General features: G+C 44.7%; 1 protein-coding gene across 2 annotated transcripts in view; it reads right to left on the reverse strand.

Moving 5' to 3' along the window:
- The window catches only part of dnah10 (dynein axonemal heavy chain 10), a 32611-nt gene that overhangs the window by 4945 nt on the left and 6074 nt on the right, over nt 1–21592 (reverse strand). For both annotated transcript variants that reach the window (XM_030435694.1, XM_030435695.1), the window contains exons 12-69: nt 21237–21413; nt 20821–20976; nt 20562–20728; nt 20312–20463; nt 20048–20212; nt 19761–19968; nt 19497–19653; nt 18859–19338; nt 18115–18273; nt 17904–18020; nt 17689–17791; nt 17403–17581; nt 17100–17311; nt 16761–16917; nt 16441–16674; nt 16239–16361; nt 15927–16160; nt 15622–15845; nt 15057–15326; nt 14788–14971; nt 14552–14686; nt 13992–14144; nt 13697–13885; nt 13317–13463; nt 12837–13028; nt 12569–12687; nt 12321–12479; nt 12016–12151; nt 11818–11940; nt 11601–11732; nt 10305–10521; nt 9934–10053; nt 9671–9816; nt 9439–9591; nt 9086–9346; nt 8843–9015; nt 8663–8756; nt 8009–8176; nt 7652–7840; nt 7033–7204; nt 6736–6939; nt 6251–6331; nt 5938–6135; nt 5664–5825; nt 5216–5390; nt 4786–4967; nt 4545–4681; nt 4241–4458; nt 3903–4124; nt 3653–3800; nt 2647–2926; nt 2328–2557; nt 1970–2243; nt 1777–1881; nt 1523–1677; nt 1286–1440; nt 1004–1187; nt 271–471 (exon numbers count right to left, since the gene is read on the reverse strand). In XM_030435694.1, the coding sequence (XP_030291554.1) occupies nt 271–471; nt 1004–1187; nt 1286–1440; nt 1523–1677; nt 1777–1881; nt 1970–2243; nt 2328–2557; nt 2647–2926; nt 3653–3800; nt 3903–4124; nt 4241–4458; nt 4545–4681; nt 4786–4967; nt 5216–5390; nt 5664–5825; nt 5938–6135; nt 6251–6331; nt 6736–6939; nt 7033–7204; nt 7652–7840; nt 8009–8176; nt 8663–8756; nt 8843–9015; nt 9086–9346; nt 9439–9591; nt 9671–9816; nt 9934–10053; nt 10305–10521; nt 11601–11732; nt 11818–11940; nt 12016–12151; nt 12321–12479; nt 12569–12687; nt 12837–13028; nt 13317–13463; nt 13697–13885; nt 13992–14144; nt 14552–14686; nt 14788–14971; nt 15057–15326; nt 15622–15845; nt 15927–16160; nt 16239–16361; nt 16441–16674; nt 16761–16917; nt 17100–17311; nt 17403–17581; nt 17689–17791; nt 17904–18020; nt 18115–18273; nt 18859–19338; nt 19497–19653; nt 19761–19968; nt 20048–20212; nt 20312–20463; nt 20562–20728; nt 20821–20976; nt 21237–21413 (10347 nt within the window). The remainder of the gene's footprint in view (nt 1–270; nt 472–1003; nt 1188–1285; nt 1441–1522; nt 1678–1776; nt 1882–1969; nt 2244–2327; nt 2558–2646; nt 2927–3652; nt 3801–3902; nt 4125–4240; nt 4459–4544; nt 4682–4785; nt 4968–5215; nt 5391–5663; nt 5826–5937; nt 6136–6250; nt 6332–6735; nt 6940–7032; nt 7205–7651; nt 7841–8008; nt 8177–8662; nt 8757–8842; nt 9016–9085; nt 9347–9438; nt 9592–9670; nt 9817–9933; nt 10054–10304; nt 10522–11600; nt 11733–11817; nt 11941–12015; nt 12152–12320; nt 12480–12568; nt 12688–12836; nt 13029–13316; nt 13464–13696; nt 13886–13991; nt 14145–14551; nt 14687–14787; nt 14972–15056; nt 15327–15621; nt 15846–15926; nt 16161–16238; nt 16362–16440; nt 16675–16760; nt 16918–17099; nt 17312–17402; nt 17582–17688; nt 17792–17903; nt 18021–18114; nt 18274–18858; nt 19339–19496; nt 19654–19760; nt 19969–20047; nt 20213–20311; nt 20464–20561; nt 20729–20820; nt 20977–21236; nt 21414–21592) is intronic.

Consider the following 21592-nt stretch of genomic DNA (forward strand, 5'->3'; position numbering starts at 1 on the left):
TATTCCAGTGGTCACTGTCGTCCACTCATCAGAAGGTAGGCGGCCTGACACTGAACCCCCCGCTGCATGTTCATGTCTGAACCTCACTTTGCTCCTGATGAGCAGGTCACATGGCAGCCACTCTTTTTCCATCATATATCATTAAATATCATCAAATAAAACACCTGCTGGAGGAAAACATTGTGCTGACCACTCAATCTTGAGAAGTTAACGCTGCCAAATACTAAAATGTAAAGAGATGGCAGCTGAAAGTGAGGAGAACAGGTTCACCTTCAGAGACTTCTGCAGTATGCCGATGGGGAAGTCCTTGATGGGGTCGGTGGTGATCCACAGGCGAAAGTTGGGGTCTGGCTGTGTGATCCTCTCTAAGGCCTTCTCCAGGTCCTTCAGCCACTTTACAAGCAGGTGGCAGTTCTGCAGCATCAACCACTGACCGTGAGACGCCGCCGTCTCCAGCAGCCGCAGCGCCACCTTTATTATAGTTCCACAGAAGACAACGACCGTCAGCTTGTTACTGACTGACTGCTCAGTGATCCTGTGCTCATTCACCTGATTACAGGTTGTAGTTTGTTGCTCTGAGATCAGCTGACATGTTAGAACTTCCTGTCCCCTCGTCACAGTCTGTGAGTGTGTTGATGTGTTTTCAGTTGAATGTGTGTAATAAGCTGTGTGTCACCTCAGAACATATACACACGTTTTGTTCTCCAACATAAAATCATCATTAATGTCCCACAGTTTAATCCTGAAGCTCTTCATGTGTTAAAAACAGTTAGCGGTTGCTAACGAGTGTCTGAATGAGACTACAGAGGTTGTCGGGGACATTAAACGTCCTCACAGCGAACACGGAGACTCATCTACTCACTCGTCCGTCTTTACAGGCCACTTTAGTTACACACTGTTCTAACTCTGACTTTAACACTTGTACATGGATCAGTTTATAGAAAACCTGGATAGTATCATCTATACACCACTGTTTTGTGACAGGACATAAAGTCTTCAGTACCTTCTCTTGGCCTTGGCCCATAGCGAGGAACTTGAATTTGCTGCTTCCAAATCCTGACCGGTCAGCTAGTTTCATGAGGTCAGAGCCTGGATCAGAGCCGGGGCTCAGGATGAAGACGATGGGGGAGGAAGGTGTGCTCTGCTCGTACAGGGCATCAAAGTTAATCACTGGTGGCTGCACGTATCTGAGCAGAAATACAAGAAAACGTGGACAATCAGCTGATACGTCTGCTCATACTGTGAATATATGTCATGTGTATTAGTTCAATAGAACCAGTCTCACTTCTCGCCCATGGTCACAGTAACGTAGTCGGTCACAGCTCTGTACACTCTGTCGATGCGGAAGCAGCGCAGCAGCAGCAGCTTCTGGAAGGCCGACAGCTTCTCGTCATACTTCATGGGGAACGGAGCCTTTTCTGGTGCATCTAAGTCATACCACTGAGGAGAGGAAGACCGAGGGTTCAACTCTCCACACATCAGGTAAAAGGTTTAGATGTTTCCTGTCGCTGTGGTCACTTACAGACTCCCAGTCAGTAGAATTGTTTTCCACGTCATCAGGCAGAGAACCGAACTGCTCAGGAAAGAGCTCAGCCAGCTTCACTAAGTCCTCCCAGCTCTGGTCCAGGAGCCACTCACACGGCTTTCTGCGCTTGCTCTTTTCCAGGGACAGATTCCCTGAAACACAGGAGGGAGGAAACAAAGAACATCTGCTTTGGACATTGTTTGCATTCACAGGTTTTGTGTGTAAGAATGCAAATGTTTGGGATATCTCACCCTTGATAAAGAACTCGAGCTCCTCCTGAGGCGCCGCCCCTTCGGCCTGCTCAATCTTGATGGCCATGTTAAAGGAAAAGAGCAGCTTGTGTCTCTCAAACAGACCTGAGGATACGCAGTCAGCTCAGGTTAAAGCAAGCAATCCACCTTTCTCATCAGTTTTATCATTCAATCTTTATTCATGTATGTTTACCTGTGCAGCCGTAGTTATACACACTGTACGTCAGAGTGTCCATGATGTTCTTCAGTCTCTGATCCAGGACATGGTCAGGCAGAGATTTGCGCAGGGAAAAGTCGAACACTTCCAGGTAGGAGGCGAGAGAGTACTGGTACATGCTGTTCACCAGAGCCATCTCTGTCAGCACGAAGAACAGGATAGCACCGCGCTTGGCGGCAGGCCGGTAGCCGTTTCTCAGTTTATCAATGTCCAGAGACGTCTTCTCAGCCAGCTTTAGTTTCTCAAATACCTGATGATCACAACCACAAACCGGGAAAAAGTTACATTTCTATGCTTGCACGAGTTGACTGATGCTTTCTGCAGCCGCACTTACCTCACTGGCTTTGGACTTTGTTTCATCCAACGTCTCGACCAGCTCGGTGTTATCCAACATGTTGCCCGTGGACATGGCCAGCTCTCGGAGCAGACAGTCTCCCAGGTTCTTCAGCAGCTTCTTATTGTCGCTGGTCTCTTGGATCAGACGCTCATGCTGCTCCTCCAGCTGCTTCTTCTCAAAGCCCATGATGACACTCAGCAGCTGGTCCTCCAGACCCTTCAGGGTGACTGCAGGAACGTAACACAGACCAAACATTTAGTTCATGTTGCTCAAATATTACAAATACAAATGGATGGCTGCCACTGAAGTATCGTACCGGTATAGTTTATGACCATGGCTTTTCCAAACACTGACGGGGAATATTTGGGGTTGGCCAGTTTGGTGTTGAGGTACAATTTGAAGTTGGGGTCATAGTCAACCTCCTTATCCCCCAGCATGATGACCTGTCTGCCCTCTGCTCCTTTCACGTTCTTCTCCAGTACGTTGTCGATCACTGGGTCGATGTACTCGTCCACATCTTGGAAGAGGAATGGGAAGCCATATTTGACGGCCATCTCTAGCTGCTTCAGGAAGTCTGGATCGTTGAAAGATGAGATCTGAGGGACGAAGAAGTGTCGAACTGTCAGGACCAAACACTGTGTGACGGATTCAGCGTCTGTCAGCAGGAGAAGCTGACTGCAGAACTCTTTCAGGACTAATCAAGCAGACTAGAAACTGACACCTGGGGCTGATATTCACAGTAAAAATGAAAAACAACCAGCGATGAAAAGAACCAAAGTACAATTTACTTCCTCTCTACTACATTTGTTTGACACATGTAGTTACTGGTTACTTTGCAGATTCAGATTATGTGTTGTGGACATCAGAGCAAATGAGTTTATTTTATCAGCAATCTGACAGAAAAATCACAGATAAACAGCAAATCCCTCCTGTCTTTTCTTCTTTATTTATCATTCATCTATTCATTCTTTCTTCTTTTTATCTGCTCTGAATCCTTCTGTGATGTCGACTTCTTATCATCTTTTATTAATTCTTTTCTTTTATTTATCTCTTTATTTGTGTTACTTCTGTGATTTTGCCTGTTTTGTCACTTTTATTCCTTTAAGTTGTAATTATTAATATTTTCTGCTGTGCCGTCCTGTTTGAACTCAGACGAGGCTTCCTCGTGTTCGTCACGACTGTTGAGTGTTTATTTTGTCATCTTGTCTTTCTGAGTTTCCTGCTTTTGCTTGTTTGTCAAAACACTGTAAACTCTGTTTTTAAAGGTGTTACATACGTCAAGTTTATTGTTATTATATGATACATAACATAACTTTTGGTACCTTCAGTTTATTTTTTTCTTCCTTCTTCTTTATCCAGTTGAGGGCCTGTTGTTGAGGGTCGATACACATTGGAAACCGGCTCCCTCTGGTCGTCAGGATTCCATTCTGCACCGACAGCTCATCCGGAGGCAAACCCTCTGAGCCCCATCTGTCACACAGTCAGCGCCAAGTCATCCAAAATACCTAATTCATATTATTTAACTTCTGGTGTTTCAAGTTACAACATCTGCCCTGAGCACACACTCCTCACCTGCTGATTTCTACCTCATCTGTCAGAAGGTTTTCTATTTTGAAAGGCTGGCTTGAAGGGATGCCTCTCTCCTGCACATCCTTCAACCACACTTCGTACACCATTTCATTCCTGAAGTCCCAGCTGAAGGCGCCTTCATAGCTCAGGAAAGCAGCAGAGATCAGACAGTCACCCAGGAGACGCACACGCCGCTGCTTCAGCTCCTCCAGCTCTTGTGCCCATCTGGGTGGAGACGGTAACACGGCAGGAGCAGTGAAGGGAAACAGATGGAGACAAAAGTAGAAGTGAAAAGAAACAAATGAGCAGTTCTTCATGTGTTGTGTCTTTTGTAGCCTCACCGTTCGTTCTCAGAGCTCAGGCCAGAGATGAGTTTGTCGGCAGCTATCAGCCTCCTTTCCATGAGCTCAGCCTCCTCCTGTAGCAGCTGTTTCTCCCTAAAAGCAGCTTGGTACTTCTCTCCAAGAGCCTGCAACTCCTTCTGGATATCACTGAGCTCGCTCTGAATGTCCTCCAGCTCCCGCTTACTTTGAAAGAAGATCTTCTCCAGGCGAGCCAGCTGAGAAGACATTGAAAACAGGACTGCTTAATCTGTGTTCCTGTCTTTGGAGCGTGATGTAAGAGCACTCAGAATCCTCATATTACCTTCTCTCGCTTGGGTTTTATCTCCCGGGCAACTTCACAGAATCCCATGATAGCCTCCACAAATTTGAGCATTCCTGAGCCGGCCTTACTGATGGCTCGCATCTCATCGTAGCTTGTCTGGAGGTTCCTCAGGAAGCCTAGCCAGGAGAAATGAAAGGGAATACAAATGTGGCATACTGCCCCCCCTCCCCCATCACATGTGTCTTACAAGGTCTTTCTACTGGACGTGGTGCTGACTCACCTTTGACAGTCCTGACCTGGTGGTTACCGATGGAGTCACAGTCCATCTCCATCAGCGAGCGCAGGAAGTTAGCTTCTGACATCATGCCCTTGGCTGACTGCCAGCTGATCTCTTTGTAGCCACGCAACACGAGGATGCACTCACACACCACCTGCACCTGTTTGGGGGGCTTTGCAAAGGATCTGCGTGACGGCGCAGCAGGAACATGCAGAGAGAGGCAGAGGATCGTTTGATTCTATGGTCAGGTGAGTCGTGTCCTGGTTTGCATGACTGATCAACATTTAAGAACATTAACATTAACATTTGTATCATCTTGACAGAGCTGTGGTTTGGGTTGCTGCATTATAGATCTTACTGTTATTCTATTCTGATGAAGTTAGTAATCATCAAATGAATAAAAGTGAAGCTCTGAGTGAGCGGGAGAGTTTACCGAATCTCTGTCACGTCAGCTTTCTCCAGGTCTTGCAGGGCGTGTCGGGCCGCCTCTAAAGCCGGCAGAGCTTCAGCGAGGGAACTCTCAGCTTCTTTCTTCTCAACAGCGATCACTTTAGTCTGCTCTTCAATCTCTTTGGCTTTCTCTTCTGCCAGAGTCTTTTTCTCCTCAGCTGCAAGGAAAAGTTGTTGAGAAGTGGTTTGTGTGAGCTGTGTTTGAGATACTTTACACCATCAACTACACCAAGGTCAATTTATTGTTTAAAAAACAAAACAGTCTTTGAGTCATTTTTTACTTCGTCTATTTTCTAAAATGAATGAAGCTGCTCTGTATTCTGGTGGTACGGCAGCGGATACTTCTGTACCTTTTGTCAGGCGGCATCAGGCTGATCAGACTGTGGCTGCTCATTACAACACGGAGGTAAGAGATGCAGGTGCTCACTCACCTACATTGGTGTTTGTGGAGATTTCCTTCAGCAGGGCCTCACAAGCTGTGGACTTTTCAGCGAGGACCACCTTCTGCTCTGCTAGCTTAATGTTCAGCTCAGCCAGCTGCACACTGGCCTCCTTCAGTTTGTCTAAACCTCCCTCTAAACGTTTGCACTGAGCTGAATCACGAGACAACACAACATCAAAAAAAAAAAGTCATCACAAAATTATAAACGCACAGCAGCGTGGTGCACAGAGGAACAGAACTTGTAACATGTTCCATCTTCTCACCCAGAATATATTGGTCTTTTTCCTCCAAGAGGTTGGAGTAGGTGCTGATGAAGTCCAAGTAGTTCTTTGGAGTAACGTAGTTACACCTCCTGAGTTTCTGGAGGAACAGCTTGCTGTAGTCACCCACAGAGCGATGGACCATACAAACATGATCTACCACTGCTGCAGAGTGCTCCTCAGGAATCATCGGACTTTCACCTGGAATAAAAATAAGCGATAATATCCAGCAGTAGGTCTTCACTGCTAAATAAAGTAAAATAAAAGCCCTGAGATGGCTGACAGACGTATCTGAAAAACATCTGTTTCTACCCACCAAGGAAAGACTGAGCCACGGCCAGTAACGCCTGTGGAGGCCAAGGTAGGAACCAGTCGATCACAGTGTTGTTGGTCAGTCCTGAGAGAGAAGTCAAAGATTATGTGATGCCCACATAGTGTTTTTTTCAGGCAGAAAAGTGCTGGCAATGCATCTTGTCTCTATCACTACAATATCTAAACAGCCACCGCTGTATGATGACTCCCATCCTCTGAGGTTTACTGTCTGTTTGTGTTTTATTTGACATCAGGACATCACGGCGAGGAGGATGTGGGTGAGGACAAAAATACAGTGAACACTATCGGCGAGGTCAGGAGAAATAAAAAGAGCCACAGTGACGTCACCAGAACCTTTCTGAAAAGTTTAGAGATCATCAGCTCAAAGTGCAAATGCTCACTCCTCAATGGAAACAACTGAAAACAGACACTGGCACTCAGAAGAGAACACAGGCACACGTGGACATGGGCTCTGACTCCACATCTCACCTGGGAAGTTCCTGCAGCGTGTCCTCAGGGTGTCTCCCACTGGAGACATGCCTAAAACAACGTGCAGGTTGTTGGCGCTCTTGCTGACAAAGTAGTTCCACACACTCTCTTTAGAAGGACCTGCGCCCATCTTAAGAGCCTCTTCACGAATCTGGTTGAGAACTGACTCCTTCTCATCATCAGGAAACAACGCAGGAACGATGCCTACAGAAAGACATCGTGATCAGAGGACTACAGCTGCAGCTTTAAAGACAGAGGAATGTTTAATGAGAGAGGAGTAAGTCAGTGATATCCAACCTGAGGTGAGCATGCTGTTAATGAGCTCTAAGAAACCTTCCTCAGCCACGTGTGCATCAGTGAAGAGGAACACAGTCTTCTTATTTTCTATGCCAAGCTTCAGGTAAAGTATTTTCAGGTCGTCACGGAGGTTTGACTCATTGTATCCTCTGCTGAGTGTGATCTCAAACACCTGGGAAAAGCAGATTCCATAACTACAGGCTGAAGATTTGTTTTGTAGATGTCTGTATATGTGATGTTTTACAACATGGAGTTAAAAAGATCAAAATGAAGTTACAGTGAACTTCCCCAACCCTTCTTTTATCATTTAATCTTAACCAGCTAACTGCTGTTTCCTCATTGAAAGACTTTTTAAAAAGTGGAATGGCACTCAGTAGAGCGCAAACCTCTGCCAAGGCCCAACAGCCCTTTACTGCTTAATCATTATGTAAACTTGCCCGGTCTCACAATGTTAAAGTGAGAGAAACATTCCTGGATCTGTCAGCTAACGGACCAACACACATCCTCCATCCAACAAACTAACATGTTGTAGCTGTCTCGTATCTCGTGTCTATATTCCCCTTTTGTCCGGCACAACGGGTTTATTGTCTGGTTGTAAACATCAGTTGAGTTGTACCACCTCACAGCCGGCGGTGAAGGCAGCCAGCTTGGTGAGGGACTGCTTGCCAGAGCCCCCCACGCCGACGAGCAGCGCGTGGCCTCGATCAATGCGGATGATGCGGTGCACACGAGTCAGATGTTCCAGAGCATCGTCAAACAGAACTAGATTCATCTTTGACTTGGTCTCGTTGTATTCCTCCAGAATTTCCTGCAGAAGACAAAAAAGGTCACAGTGGTCAGTGAGTTTATCTCAAACAGAATATGGCAGCAAGTAATTCTAACAAAGGTCTTTTTTTATATTTCAATCACACACTGAAACAAAAATCATGTCAAAGCCACTTTTCACAGTTAATGACAGTTTTTAGTCTGACAGTACCTGAAACATGGCTTTGGAAGCATCATAGTCCATTATGTCCTCGTAGATTCTTGGTTCAGTGTCACTGAGGGCGGTCCGGTAGTCTCCAAAAAGAACTGGGTCCCTCATGACTGCCTCTAAGTCGGACTTGAAATGCTCCTCAACCAGGTTCTTGATGTGACCTTGGACCTGGTGACAAAAAACACACTGAGTACATTTGAAAATTGAAATTGTATGAGCTGCCCTCGTCAGGTCACCACGGTGGAGAGGAGGTCGTGTGGCTCGGTCGTCTCCTGGATCCACACGCGTTACATTTATCATATCATTTCATATTCTTTAAATGAAAAGAGTAAACTGAGATTCTGTTGTTCTCTTCTGTACATGTGACATCCACTGTCTGTCTGGCTGCCCTGGGAGAGGATCCTCCTCTGTTTCTCCTGTTTAAAGGTTTTCTGAGGACGTTGTTCACTGTGCAGGTTGTAACGCCCACTGAGGAAGTGTTATTGTGATTTTGGGTTATATAAATAAAAGTGATTTGTTTTGAATTACAACACTACAAAACTAGTGGAGTTTGAGTCTACATTTGTAATCCTAGCTGGAGAAACAATAACACATTTGTCCCTGAAGTCAACACAAAGGAGAATCTAAAAAAACAGCCATATCATTAGTTATTACCAAGTCTTTGTCAGTTTCATCGATGAGTCTGTCGTGGAAGATCCTCAAGCACTCGTTTCTCCAGACACGCACAAACTGGGTGACAGTCAAAAACCTGTCGGAGATAAATCAGTAACATATAGAAATGGAGCTGCAACGTGTCTGTTAAAGCGTGACTAGAATGAAGGAGCCTGATCAGACCTGTCGGGGTTGGTGAGCGTCAGTCCGTTGTAGACTCTGGACAGATCCCTAAGGTTGAAGATGTAGTGGAACTTGGAGGGAGTGGGCGGCAGATCCTTGATGATGTTGTTGTACAGTTCCAGTGTGCAGACAGTGACTTTGTCACAAACCTTCTTAATGGCATCCTCAAACAGCTAAAAGATTTGATTGAGTTAATGATTTGTCGTGGTAACTGATATGTGCTGATCTGTGTGTGATACTCACTCTGGTGTGGCCTTTGAGAATGGAGGCATAGATGAGGTGGAGGGACTCCACTGCAGGGAAGGGCATGCTGAAGACACTGAAGAGCGAGACGAAGCGGGAATCCACCTCGTTCCTCCCTCCTCCTGCCTTTCCCATGGCAGCGATGAAGTCCATGTCCTTGAGGACTTTGTAGTTGAGCTCCTTCCCTCTGTTATAGAGGCCTCCTCGGTCCAGTAGCAGCTTCAGAAGCGCGATAGGCTGTTGTGTGCCATAGTCATCCACCTAGATGAGAGTATATGAACAATGTCTAACATACCAGTGCTGTCACTCATGACAGTATAATAAGAGAACTGGTTGAGGGCTGGAGAAGGTACCTTTGGCATACTCAGGTCATCCATAAAGACCAGCAGTCTCTTCCCCACTGGAGGCCCGTAGATCTCTTTGGTCCTTTTCTCCACACTGGCCTCCAAGTTTCTCTGCAGGTCCGCTGAAGTTGTTCTGGACGAGAAGTTGATCATCAGAGTAATCTAGAAAGAGAGGGGAAGACATTCCAATGGATGATGATGGAATAAAATGCATGCACGCGTGGTTAGATGGTGAACTCACTCTTGTATCTGCGTCAAGTTTCTTCAGGAAGTTATGAATGGTGGCAGTCTTGGAGGTGCCAGACTCTCCAACCAGAAGCAGCGGCCTCTTTATCCTCACCATCTGGTCCAGGATCCAGCTGGCTCTCGTGGTGTCAACAGTTGGCACTACGGCAAAGACGGAGGATGAAGGAACATCGAAGAGTCAAAACGTTGAAATCGATGCGACATGTTTGTGTGAAAGACATCTGATTTGTCCTCACTGCTCACACACATGACCTTTACCTAGAATATCAGCAAACTTCATGTCGCAGTCGTGGATGTATTTGGGGACCAGAGAGCTCCAGGAAACCCACTTCTCCTTTGTGCCATCAAAATGGAAGTCATACAGAGATGGAAGATATCCTGTATGGAGCCAATCATTTAGTTATTAATAATATAATAAGAATCAGTGAAATAATTAAAGGAGACTGAACATTTATGTAGAGAATAAAATTCTCAATAAGTAAAGTTAAGTTTGTTTTTAGAATAATATTCATTTGATCTACCTAAAACCATAAAACAATCCTGTTTCCTGAATGATTTTAAAAAACACATCATTGAATTAACGTGTGTTCAATTCATGATTGTCTACGTGCAAGAACGTGTTTTTTTACCTGGGATCTCACCGGGTCCAGCGAGGGCTTTCTCATCATGGACTGCAGTTAAGCAGGAAAGCCTTTTGATGAACTCATCAAACGTGGTCCTGCCGCTCTCCAACAGTGTGGCCCCCAGCGAGCAGTACAGAGCTTCCAGGAAGTAACACTCCAGGACTTCAGCTCTGCTCATCTCACCCTCAAGCAGCGCGTCCAGCATCAAGCACAGCTGAGTCACCTGGACACACAACACATGCACAATAGAGAGCTGAAATCCTCCGGTATAATCTTCTGGTTCCCTCGTCTCAGTCTGTGAGTTTGTTCAATGTGTTTTCAGTCAATAAGCTGTGTGGTCACCACACGCTGAAGATATTTTACGTTTTGTTCTACCACAAAAAAACCATCATTAAATTTCCCAGATTAATTATTCTACTCTTCCGTGTGTTAAAATTGGTTACTGGTTGCTAACAAGTTGTCGGGGACATTAAAGGAGTCATCACCTGGTTTTTTACATATCCAGTCCCTCTTGGATCGCTTTGGATCAATTCTTAAAACTTATTAGAAAAAAATAAATAAAAAAAAATCAAACATAGAGCTTGTTCTGACCCTTTTTCATACCGCGACTTTCTCACGCGAGATTATGCGCGAGGTTTTGACCGGTCCGGATGTGCATTGTATTAATATGTAATGAGGCGCGCGTTGATTGGCCGCAGGAAGGACAGAGCCGGAATGGGGGGCGAGCCTGCATGCACACAGACTCCACAACATAAACAGCCCCCTGTCATGGCGCACACACTAAATGACGAAACTTACGGAATTCAGGCATTTATGTACGAGCCAGAGTCGGAACCTGAAAGGGAGAGTGAAGAGGCAGAGACGGTGGAAGAGACACGTTTACAGCAGGACGTCTCTGAATGGTAAATTCTTTTTTTTTCCGTCTTACTTTTCACACTCGTGTTTTACATGTAAGACCTGAGTTTTAATGCTGGCGGTGACGATGTATGGCGTGAAAATGACAGAGAAATAAGCAGATTCGGCGTGCTCACCCTGGCTGAGGACGGCTGTGAGCCGATGCTTAATATGCAAGTAGCCTCCTGTGGTAACGTCACCACAGGAGCAGAGTCAAAATCTCCTGCTTTAGGAACGCGAACTGTGAGCCAAAGCGAAAAAAATAAGCCACTCTCAAACTCCAGCTTTTCAGGCAAGTTTCAACAGAGGTCCAACACCAATATGCATGATTTAACAAGAGAAATTGCGATTTCCGGGTGATGACTCCTTTAAACGTCCTCACAGCGAACACGGCTGAGATGAACCTACCATGTTCAGATCTGTTTGAGGGACGACAGTCTTCAGTTTCTTGCCCTGTTTGCCATCAACAATCCCATCCACAATCATGTCAATCGAGCTTTGTACATATTTTTCGAATAATTTGTTGAGCACTTCTTGTTCCTAGAAAACAAAACAGCGTTGAGATGTTGTCAAATAACAAGCAAGTCAAATCATCACATTGAATGTATTTTTTTTTTTTAAATACCTTTCCAGGTCTGTTGTTGACCCATCTCTGCCAGTAAGGAGTGTATCGCAGGTTTTTGGGGTCAACATAAACCATCCCACAGCGGGAAACAGTAGCAGGGGAGGCATACTGCAGATCTGCAACCTGTGAACATTAGGTTTCATTATTTAATGCTCTGAAAGGAGCTTTACATAGAAGTGTTGGAAAATTCTGACTCACCTCGAACAACATAGCACAGTGACTCTGTAGACGGATCCGCTCTCCGTTGGCGAGAGTGAGCAGCCTGTTGTCATCCATCACAGAGTTCATGTTCTCCACCCACAGAGCGTCCACATCCCCATCAAACAGGATGTACCTGTCAGTCAAAGTTCATGTCTTTATGTTGTACTCCACTGAGAGTCTGCCTTCTTCTTCTTCTTCTCCTTTTTCTCAATATATGAATGAATGAATGAATGACATCACTGGCATATTGTACGTCTTAATCATCTGATTATTGAAATGTCTCCATTAATTGTTCTGTTTACCTCCGCTCGTTTTTGTCAGTGGGCTTGTTGATTTCTCGGAAGATGTTGGATAAGATCCCGTCAGTCCAGTCTCGAGTGTCTGGGTCCAGAATTCCGTAAAGTTCAATGACAGTGATGGCTTTGGGGTTCAGAGGATATATCTTGGTGTGCAATCCCGATCTGATGATGACATGAAATAAAGCTTACTATCGTCCACATCAAACATCAGGAGTGTGGTATAAAGCTTGGTGAAGTAAACCAACACTGACCTTGTCTGAGCTTGACATAAAGTGCTGATCACGACCGACTTTCCTCCACCTGTTGGACCCACAACCATAGAAGTGTGTCTGGTCATCATCGTCTCATATATCTGCACCACTTTGTCCACCTGGCACCACAGACAGCACAAACAACAGGCTGTATGATCTTCACACTAACATGGTGAAACTCAATCATTGCTACTAAAACTCAATGATCTTTAAGTTGTTCAGGAATCCCGATTTTCAAAGAATCACATTTCAGACCAAACTGAGTCACCTGGTCAGGCAGTATGACGTATTTGCCCTCCTGCAGGATCTGTTCCACTGCATCATTGAAGTTGGGATAGCAAACACGGGGGCAGTCCAGGCCAGGGAACAGGTCTGAGATCAGCCCGAGGAACAGAGGCACATCCTCGAACACAAACTTTGGCAGGTTCATGTCCCTGAGAGCACGCATCAGCACCACATCCTGTCCAGAGGAGAGACCAGGATCACGGCAGTTAAGTCACAATGCAGTACAACATTTTTAAAGAAATAAACGATACTTCTCATGGTGGATTCTTTCATATTCTAAGTGGCATCTGCAATATTTCTTGTTGTAAGATGCTTGGTGGACATTGCTGGAATCGTCATAAATAAATCTCACAGTTTTCCATCAGGCATCAAGCTTCAAACTGTTCCTGCTGGATCACAAATCACAATAACTTCCATATGTAAGTCTGATGACATTGTATGGAAAATGTTGCGGGGTCTCTACCTCACTGAGGTCCGGCGAGCCTCTCTTCAGCTCTCCTGCCATCACGAGGACGGACTTCAGAGCACGCAGGCCAAAGTCATAATGAGACTGCTTAGACAGCTGCTCACGAGCAAGCTTATACAGAACCGTCATCTTCTTTGCCAGCACCTGAAATAAGATGAAATCCTTGATGATAAACTGACACGTGTAGGTGGAAAGTATCTGCAGGGTGAAGTTAAAGGTTTGCTCATGTTTATATAAAAAAATTGTCTTTGCAAACGTAAGTAATTTACTGTATTTTATGCCTGAGAACACAAACATTAAACCTGTACATTATAGTAATATTGGCTATACATGGATCATTATACATGGTTGAGGAGTTTTGTCTCCGTGTTCCTCACCTTGGCCAGTAGGAAGCCCTCGGAGAAGAGCATGATCTCACAGATCTGCTGCAGGTCAGGCACAATGACCACCACGGGTCTGAAGAGGGCTTTGACTGATTCTGGCAGCTCTGTGCGTCCTGCATAACCCGGGTTCATGGTGATGAAAATACCCATGCGGTCGTCCAGGCTGATCTCCTTTCCTTCAAACTGATATGCATAACGAGAAGAAGGTCGTTTAGGGAGATGAATTTATTTATGAATTTATCGAAAATCAGGATTATTTTGGATGTATGTGTTTCTACAACAGACTTACAGTAAACTTTTTATGGTGCAGAATGAGAGCATTGCGGATGGTCTGGATTTGAGAGGAGATAACTGACAACACCGAGGCATCGATACGATTGAATTCATCGAAGCAGCCCCAAGCTCCACACTGGGCGAGGCCGGAGAAGATCTTACCCATAGCCTGAACAAAACAGGAAATAAAAGAAAAAAAAGCTAGTAACAAATGAAAGTTAAAAAAAACAACTGAGTGCTTAATTTGTCCAACAGAGCGTGCACAAGTTTCAACAAACATACAAGTATTTACATCAACTTTGGTGATACTTTTGAAATGGATGCAAGTGAGCAGTGGAAGACATAATATGAGCACACATGCCTGATGATCAGAGACACAGCGGTGCAGTGACACATGACTGAGACTTTCAATGTACGAAAACATTTGTTTTCTACAGTAAAAATGAAGTTTAATAACTGACAACTCAACGCATCCTGTTTCCACACATTTAGCATTTGGTCAACACACAGTAATGTGTTAAATGTGATTTATAATGTGAACAAAATGTTGTCGCTGTTCGAGTAAAGGCTTCTTACCATGCTGTCCATGCCTTCACTGCAGTTTGTCACCACACAGAGCAGGCCTAACGCCTTGGCCAGATCTTTGGTGGACTCCGTCTTTCCTGTGCCGGCCGGTCCAGCAGGAGCTCCACCAAGGAACATGGAGAGGGCCTGCGTCACAATCACACATCCTGTCATCAAAACAAGCTGACAGAACTACTTACATGTGCTGCCTGGAGGTGGCTGATATACATTTTCCAAACTTGACCGACCTGCGTGACAGTGAGGTAGATGCGGTCCGTCAGTGGGGTGATAACCAGTCGACCGTTTAACCCCATGTACTCGTGGCCGTAAGAGAACGAAGCACTGCACTGACGCACAAAGAGGTCGTCGTGTTCCTTCAGCCAGTAGAATTTCAGTTGACTTTCCCACTCAAACTCTTGTGCATCCATTATACTGGGAAGACAGTTACCTTTTATTTATTTAAGTCCCCTTTAACACACTGTCACATGCAATGAAAAGAGTGAAGTGTGAGCTTTACCTGTTTAGCACTAAGTTGTCTACAATGTCCCTCGCATGGACATCGATGATGAGCACCGTGTTTATCTTCTTTCTGTCATTTTTCTTCATAGGCTGTGTTATGCGTGTAACCAGCTCATCAATCTGCTGGTGCATTTTCTTGGCAAAGATCCTCATTGCGAGCTTCTCTCCTTTCTTCACATTATTAAAGACATCCTCGACCTCCCAGGTCCACCACACCTGAATTGCAGCCAGCACCATCATGCCCTGGTACTGCATCATCCAATCCACCCTGAGACACACAGGAAACAGACATTTAGTGCCTGAGGACAGAAATATGGTGAATATTATCACCTATGCCAGGAAAAAGAAAAACATTTCTCTTTCTGTAAAAGTTCAGAGATTTTCAACTGAGAGTGCTCGGAGTCAGTGTGTCTGAATAAGAGATGTTGGGCGCTGGGCCTTTTCAGAATCTCACTCTTTGTTGGGAACAGTTGAAAGAAGACGCTATGTGGCCATTAGTACAGCTCATCTGCACACACACAATGGCAGAATTGATCACACATTTTAATTAACTACACACACACCTGCTCCCGTCTTTACAGTAGTAGAATATTGCCTCCTTGGTGATGGTCCTATTAGTCCTCCTCATCTCCTGCAGTACTCCAGTCATCCACTCCTCCACCCTTCCCTCCACTGTGACAGCCTTCCTCAGCTCCATCACCTCACCCTCAGCAGATACCATGGCTGCAGCTACTGTCTCCCCATCGCTTATGGCCTCAAAACTCAGAGATGCTATGTTGTCATACATCTTGTTGGACAAAGAAAAGAAACACATCTAGAAAAATGTTTCACACACATGGCGAGCAGTGATCCTCCTCAACCCTGATACCTTGATCATGTGCTCCTGGACGCAGGTATGGTCACTACTTCCCAGAATGCTGAGCAGCTCATCATCAGAGATGAAGAAGAAGCGAGGAAATGCATTCCTCTTGGAGTCCAAATAGTCATTGAGACTTTTCTGGCACCTCTCTAGACCATCACTGAGGGCCTGCAGGTTTGTTAGCCGGTTTGGAACCAGGCAACACCGCCTAATGTTTGGATCCTTCACTGTGTCACTCATTATCTACATGAAGAAAGTAAGGAGACAACATTTTTAAGGTGTGCCTTGCTTTCACTTGGCTCATATTGTAGCAAAACTCACCTCTTTAAACTTTTTGTCCATGTTATCAAACTTTTTGGCTTCCTCAGGTAACTGCGAGCTAATGTCTCCACCGAGGAATATGCTCTCCAGGTACATCCACTTTCTTTGTACCAGCAGCCAAACCTGTAAAAGACACATGTTTTCAGCAGGGACATTATGGACCAGCTCACGTGTGATGGGAGATTTGGACACTCTCTCTGACCTCTATGGTCTCACTGATCAGGGACAGGTCTTTCTCCCATTGTTGTACGGTACCAAGGAAAGGTCCAACAAAACGACTGCCGGCCATGCTCTGCAGGTTCATGGCATCGTTGTCCAGATTAAGCATAATCTCATCCACTGCGCAAATCATAGAGCCACATTTCCGAGTGCCTTTGACATAAGGCAACACGCTGAACGTCATGTGTCCCCAGGTCTCCACCACCTCCTTTACTCCCTGGAAGCACACACAGATATGTTTGATGATCTGACACAGCTGATCCCTCAGTCAAGCTTGAGATGGTTCACAAAATGGAAGCTTACCTTCTCAATACCGAGCTCTTTCATAGCAGAGGTGACGATATCACCTATGACATCTGCGTATTTGTGCAACTCCATAGCAAACATGTTCTCCAGAGTGAAGGTGTCTCGGTTCATCTCAAAGTTCGTGCCGGTCCTTTCCATCAGTTCTTTCCAGTGTCTGCGCCCCAAAACACAAAACAGGTTTTTATTTTGAGTGTTTGATTTGATCGTGTCATCGTGACTGCATTTTCATATTCATATCCTGCTCAAAAAACATTTAAAGTATTGCACACAACTATTGATTGTCTTTTTGTTTGAGATTTATTCCAGTTAGGTTCTGGTGTTAATCTGCAGTCTGACCTGTCTCTGAGAGCCTCATTCTTCAGGTCCGACAGAAGCGGCAGAGATTCTCTGAACTCCTTCAAGCGTCCTTCGAGGAAGAAGGCCACAGGTAACCCTCGCACATCTTTGGGCAGCTTCTTAAAGCTTTGGATGAAACCCTCGACACCGTCCTGTAGCAGCTGGATGTTTAAATCCACCCACAAGGTCTGAGACCACTCTGCCTTTGCGTCCTGAAACAAGAAAAGGACAAACTCATTCAAGCATGCTCAATGCCTCCCAATATGCAATTTTAATGTTAAACTTAGAGCTCCTCCATCAAACCTTCTGAGCTTTATAGACTTTATATATCTGTCTTAAGCCGTTCATGTCCCTCTGAATGCTGATAACGTCTGGGTACAGGGTGAGCGGGAGGTCCAGCAGCTTCTCAGCATTTGCTAGCTCCTGCCTTTCTGCCACTACCTCGGCAAGATCTGCTTCATATGTTTCCATAATGATAAATCCTGCAAAGAAAAACAGAGACGTGTCCCTCCACTGCATTTGAAGAATTACCACCATATATTATGTTCTGGGTGGAACAACTACAGGCACGGTTCAAATGCACAAGTACCTTTCTCCAAATCTTCTCCCACAGCTCCGGGACCGCGCATGTTGAAGCTTTCAGCGAAGATAGACAACTCCTGCTTAAACTCCTCCACCTTCGTTTGTGTCATCTTGAGGTGTAACAGAGAACAGGAAGAGAATTATAAAAGTAGATTTACATCAAAAGGAGTCAATTTCATTTTCTGTTCCTACAGATTGTCTTGTGTGGGTTCAATATCTTACCGAAGTAAAAGATTTCTTGACATCTGTTAGACTTTGATCCACCTGTTTGGACTCTATAAGCAGGTCACTCCACATCTGGTTAATCTTGGTCACCAGCTCCAGTTCATCCTCTCCGACCTACACATGAAACGTAGAGCACCAACAGTTCAACAAGGATCACAGTCTAAACCTTTGCTTTAAAAAGACAATGATTAAACATTGAACACGGTACCTGAACTTTGTACATGGCCAGTGTTCTGTATTTTTCCTGGATATCATTGAATCTTAACTCCACATCCAGAGACATATCCCTGATGTTAGAGATGGTGCTGAGGACAGACTTCAGCTCCTTGAAAGAGTCAGGGCTCTGTTTCAGCATCACAGAAAGTTGCTGTCGAATAAAATAGCCATAGAAATCAATACACATTTTTTTTAAAAATCCATATTCTGCATCCTTAAAGATAGTGGTCAACTCTTTCAATGTATATGTTTGGGAACCTAAAGAAGTCACACCTTATATATCCATTTAAGTGTACGCTACATTTTGAACATTTTCGGTGCGGCACATTGCTGCCGGACAGCTCCGTCCTTTGGCACTACATTCCCTCAACCGTACAACATCTGTATTCCTATGCACAAGTGCAGCTGTGCCTGCCATGCATTACGCCACAGATCAGCTGATCTGCGGGTCAACATCAATGTAAAGCACCAAAAATTAAAAAAATATAGTATACACTTCAACAAATGTATATTTTAGGCGTGACTTCTTCGAGATGGCTAGAACACCTCAGTGCAGCTTAGCAGCGCTCCATGCTCAACAATGCTCTGCTTCACTGTCGGTGCTACACGCTGCTTCTCCACACAGCTGAGAGCTGACGGTCATCTACTGCAGGTTACACACTGACTTCAGATAAGACCCCCATCACTTAAATATTTACTGTCAAACAATATGTAACAGTATAACAGGAGTAAATACCATGAGTTCGTCTCTCAGGTTGAAGAGATCCTCTTTGGCTGGCTTGTTGAGAAGGCTACCCAGTGAACTGATCCAGGACTCAGCGATCTCCTGCACTGTTTGAGCCAGAGGCTCCAGGTTCAGATGGATGATGTGCTCATTCTTAGACAGAGGCTCCAGCATCAACTCTTGACTGATACGAGAGAGGAACTGAAACTTGTCATCATACATGACAATGGATGGTTTTCTCGCAGCAAACTTTTCATTCACCACAGTGTAGTTCCTTTCCCAAAGGTGTCGATAGCGTTTCCAATGGTTGAGGTACCGATCCACAGAGAAGAGCAGGCGCTGGACGTTCTGGGACACTGTCAGGGCGCTCTCATTTATCTGATGATGGGGCCACACATCACTGAAAAAGCTAAATGTCACTGCCTCCTCTTCACCATCCACCTGTTGTGGTGAACACTCTATGCAGCTCCCACGCCACCAACGCACAAATTGCTGAAACACAAAAGTGTGGACAGAATCGAGTCACATCATTAGTATTAGGTTACCAACTAAATTATAAATAATATTAATCATAAAAAAATATAGTTGATTTTTTTTTAAAAAGCAGTCAAGATGCAGCGTAGTACTTCAGGGAGTCATGATGAGCCCACCTTGGTGCTCTCTACATAGTCTCTGATACAGTGCATGATAAGCCAGTAGATCTCACTGCTTGGAGGCTGCAGCACGATCTTAGGAGCAGACAGGAGGGCATCCACTCGGAACAGAGCGGTGTTTCCCATCAGTGCCGTGTTGAAGGTCTGAATGTTCCTAAAGGTGAAAGTCAACAACAAGGATGTTACAAAGGTTGAGACAGAAAGTGCTGTGCTGCTTTCAAAGTAGGCGACTTCAACAACATCAACATCAGTCATTATTACCTCAGCACCATTTTTATAAGCGAGTCGTACACTTTGCTCTCCCAGAACGTGTAATAATCTGCCATACATTTGGCTTTTCCACTGCTGGTTTCCACGATCAAATGTTCTGTCTTAGTGATGATGGTTCCAATGTCCGCATACTTTCTGCTCAGCAGTTTCACCGTCTTGGTCCGCTGTTGCTCGATACGTTCACAGAACTCCTTGACACCTGGAAAAAGCATGCAGTTGAGTCAACTAAAGTAATTCTGAGACATTAATCATTACATCCAACAAATGATCATTTCTACCTGGTAGGTCTTTCGATTTATCTGCGACTGGAAATTTCATGAAGTTGGCCGTCACCATTGATTGCAACTTGGACTCGATCTCTCTCTCATTCTTCTGAATCTGACTGACAACTGACTCAAACTTAGAGACGGCCTTAATGCCTCGGTCGATGAAGTCGCCGATACCTAAAACCAAACACATATTCATAAGTGATTTGATTTCAATTATTTATACAACGTCGATTTCCACAGATGACAACTGAGCATAAATCAGATCACACATACCCAGAGAATTCCAGTTGAGTCTTTTAGATCCAACATACATTTCTTTTCTGACCACTTTGATGAGAAGAGCCAGCATAACAGACTGTGCCTCACTCAGGCTGTCCATCACAGCGTGGTAGCGTTTGATCATGTTATTCAGGTCATTGACATACCTAAAAATCAAATTAAAAACAGATCAGGCCGGAGATGACATCGATCAGCAGTTCTGTGGTTTGGTATGAACTCTGTATTCAGTAGCTGGTGTCGTTACCTGATTAATTTGTCCTCCTGCAGAGCAACATTTTGAACCCGATCAGGAACAGAGTAGCCCAGTGAATGAAGGTTTTTTGTCTCAGAAATGATTTCCCTCAGCTCTGGAGAAAAGTTCACAGCGTATCGCACACCTCTCTGTAGGCTGCCTTCAGCTGGCGGTATATTCTTAAAATAAGAAAATTAATGATAGTTTGAGAGAATAAGAACAGTTACTGTGTCTGATGTGTATAAGTAAGTAAACAGAGAAAGGTACGTACTGGTTCTCCCTGGGATTGGCTTTCACTGGTGATGACCAGCAGGGGTTTGTTCATTAGCATTGGCAAGTTGCGTTCTGTCGCAGCCATCCACTGTTCATACTTCTTCCCCTCAAAGTCCAAGAACTTTACTGCTGTCTTCTCATACTTGTCCTTGGCCTGAGCAGAATGCACCAAAGTCAAATCAGAGAACGACACATTAACTGGCTCAGCAAATGAATGGCACTGATAGGACACTCTACAAATCAGTATCGGCGTGGCTCTGATGGCTGATGGCTGCACAACCTGCTCACATCCAGGGTCATTTCATTATTACTTAGAGTTTGATGTTCAGTGATCCAGATCTATTTATTAAGGGGCATTCACTTTGATGGTCAGTTCAATCGTTAACAACTTTCTATTAAAGTGAATGAACTCACTGCTTGGCTGTGTTCACTCTCCAGCATCTCGGACACTTTCAGGAAGGGAAGGATGGTGTGTTTGATGCGGTGGACCAGAGATTGGCTCCATCTGATGGCTCCTGCCACAGGAGGCTCGTTCTTAATTAGTGGTGGTTTGTCCTTGTTTGCCTCAAAGATTTCATTTATACTGTCCACCTATAATAAAGACAAAAAAGCTATATACAAAACTCTTTGTTGCAGGCTGTGCTCACTCCACCAAAAATATCGTAGCAGCAGAAGAGGAAATATTGTCTTGTTTTATATTTGTTTAAGGATGAGGCTGCATGCAATTCAACTCCAGATTGTATATGGCTCAATGATCTTATGATCATCTT

Source organism: Sparus aurata, chromosome 12 (genome assembly GCF_900880675.1).
Source record: "Sparus aurata chromosome 12, fSpaAur1.1, whole genome shotgun sequence".
NCBI lineage: Eukaryota > Metazoa > Chordata > Actinopteri > Spariformes > Sparidae > Sparus > Sparus aurata.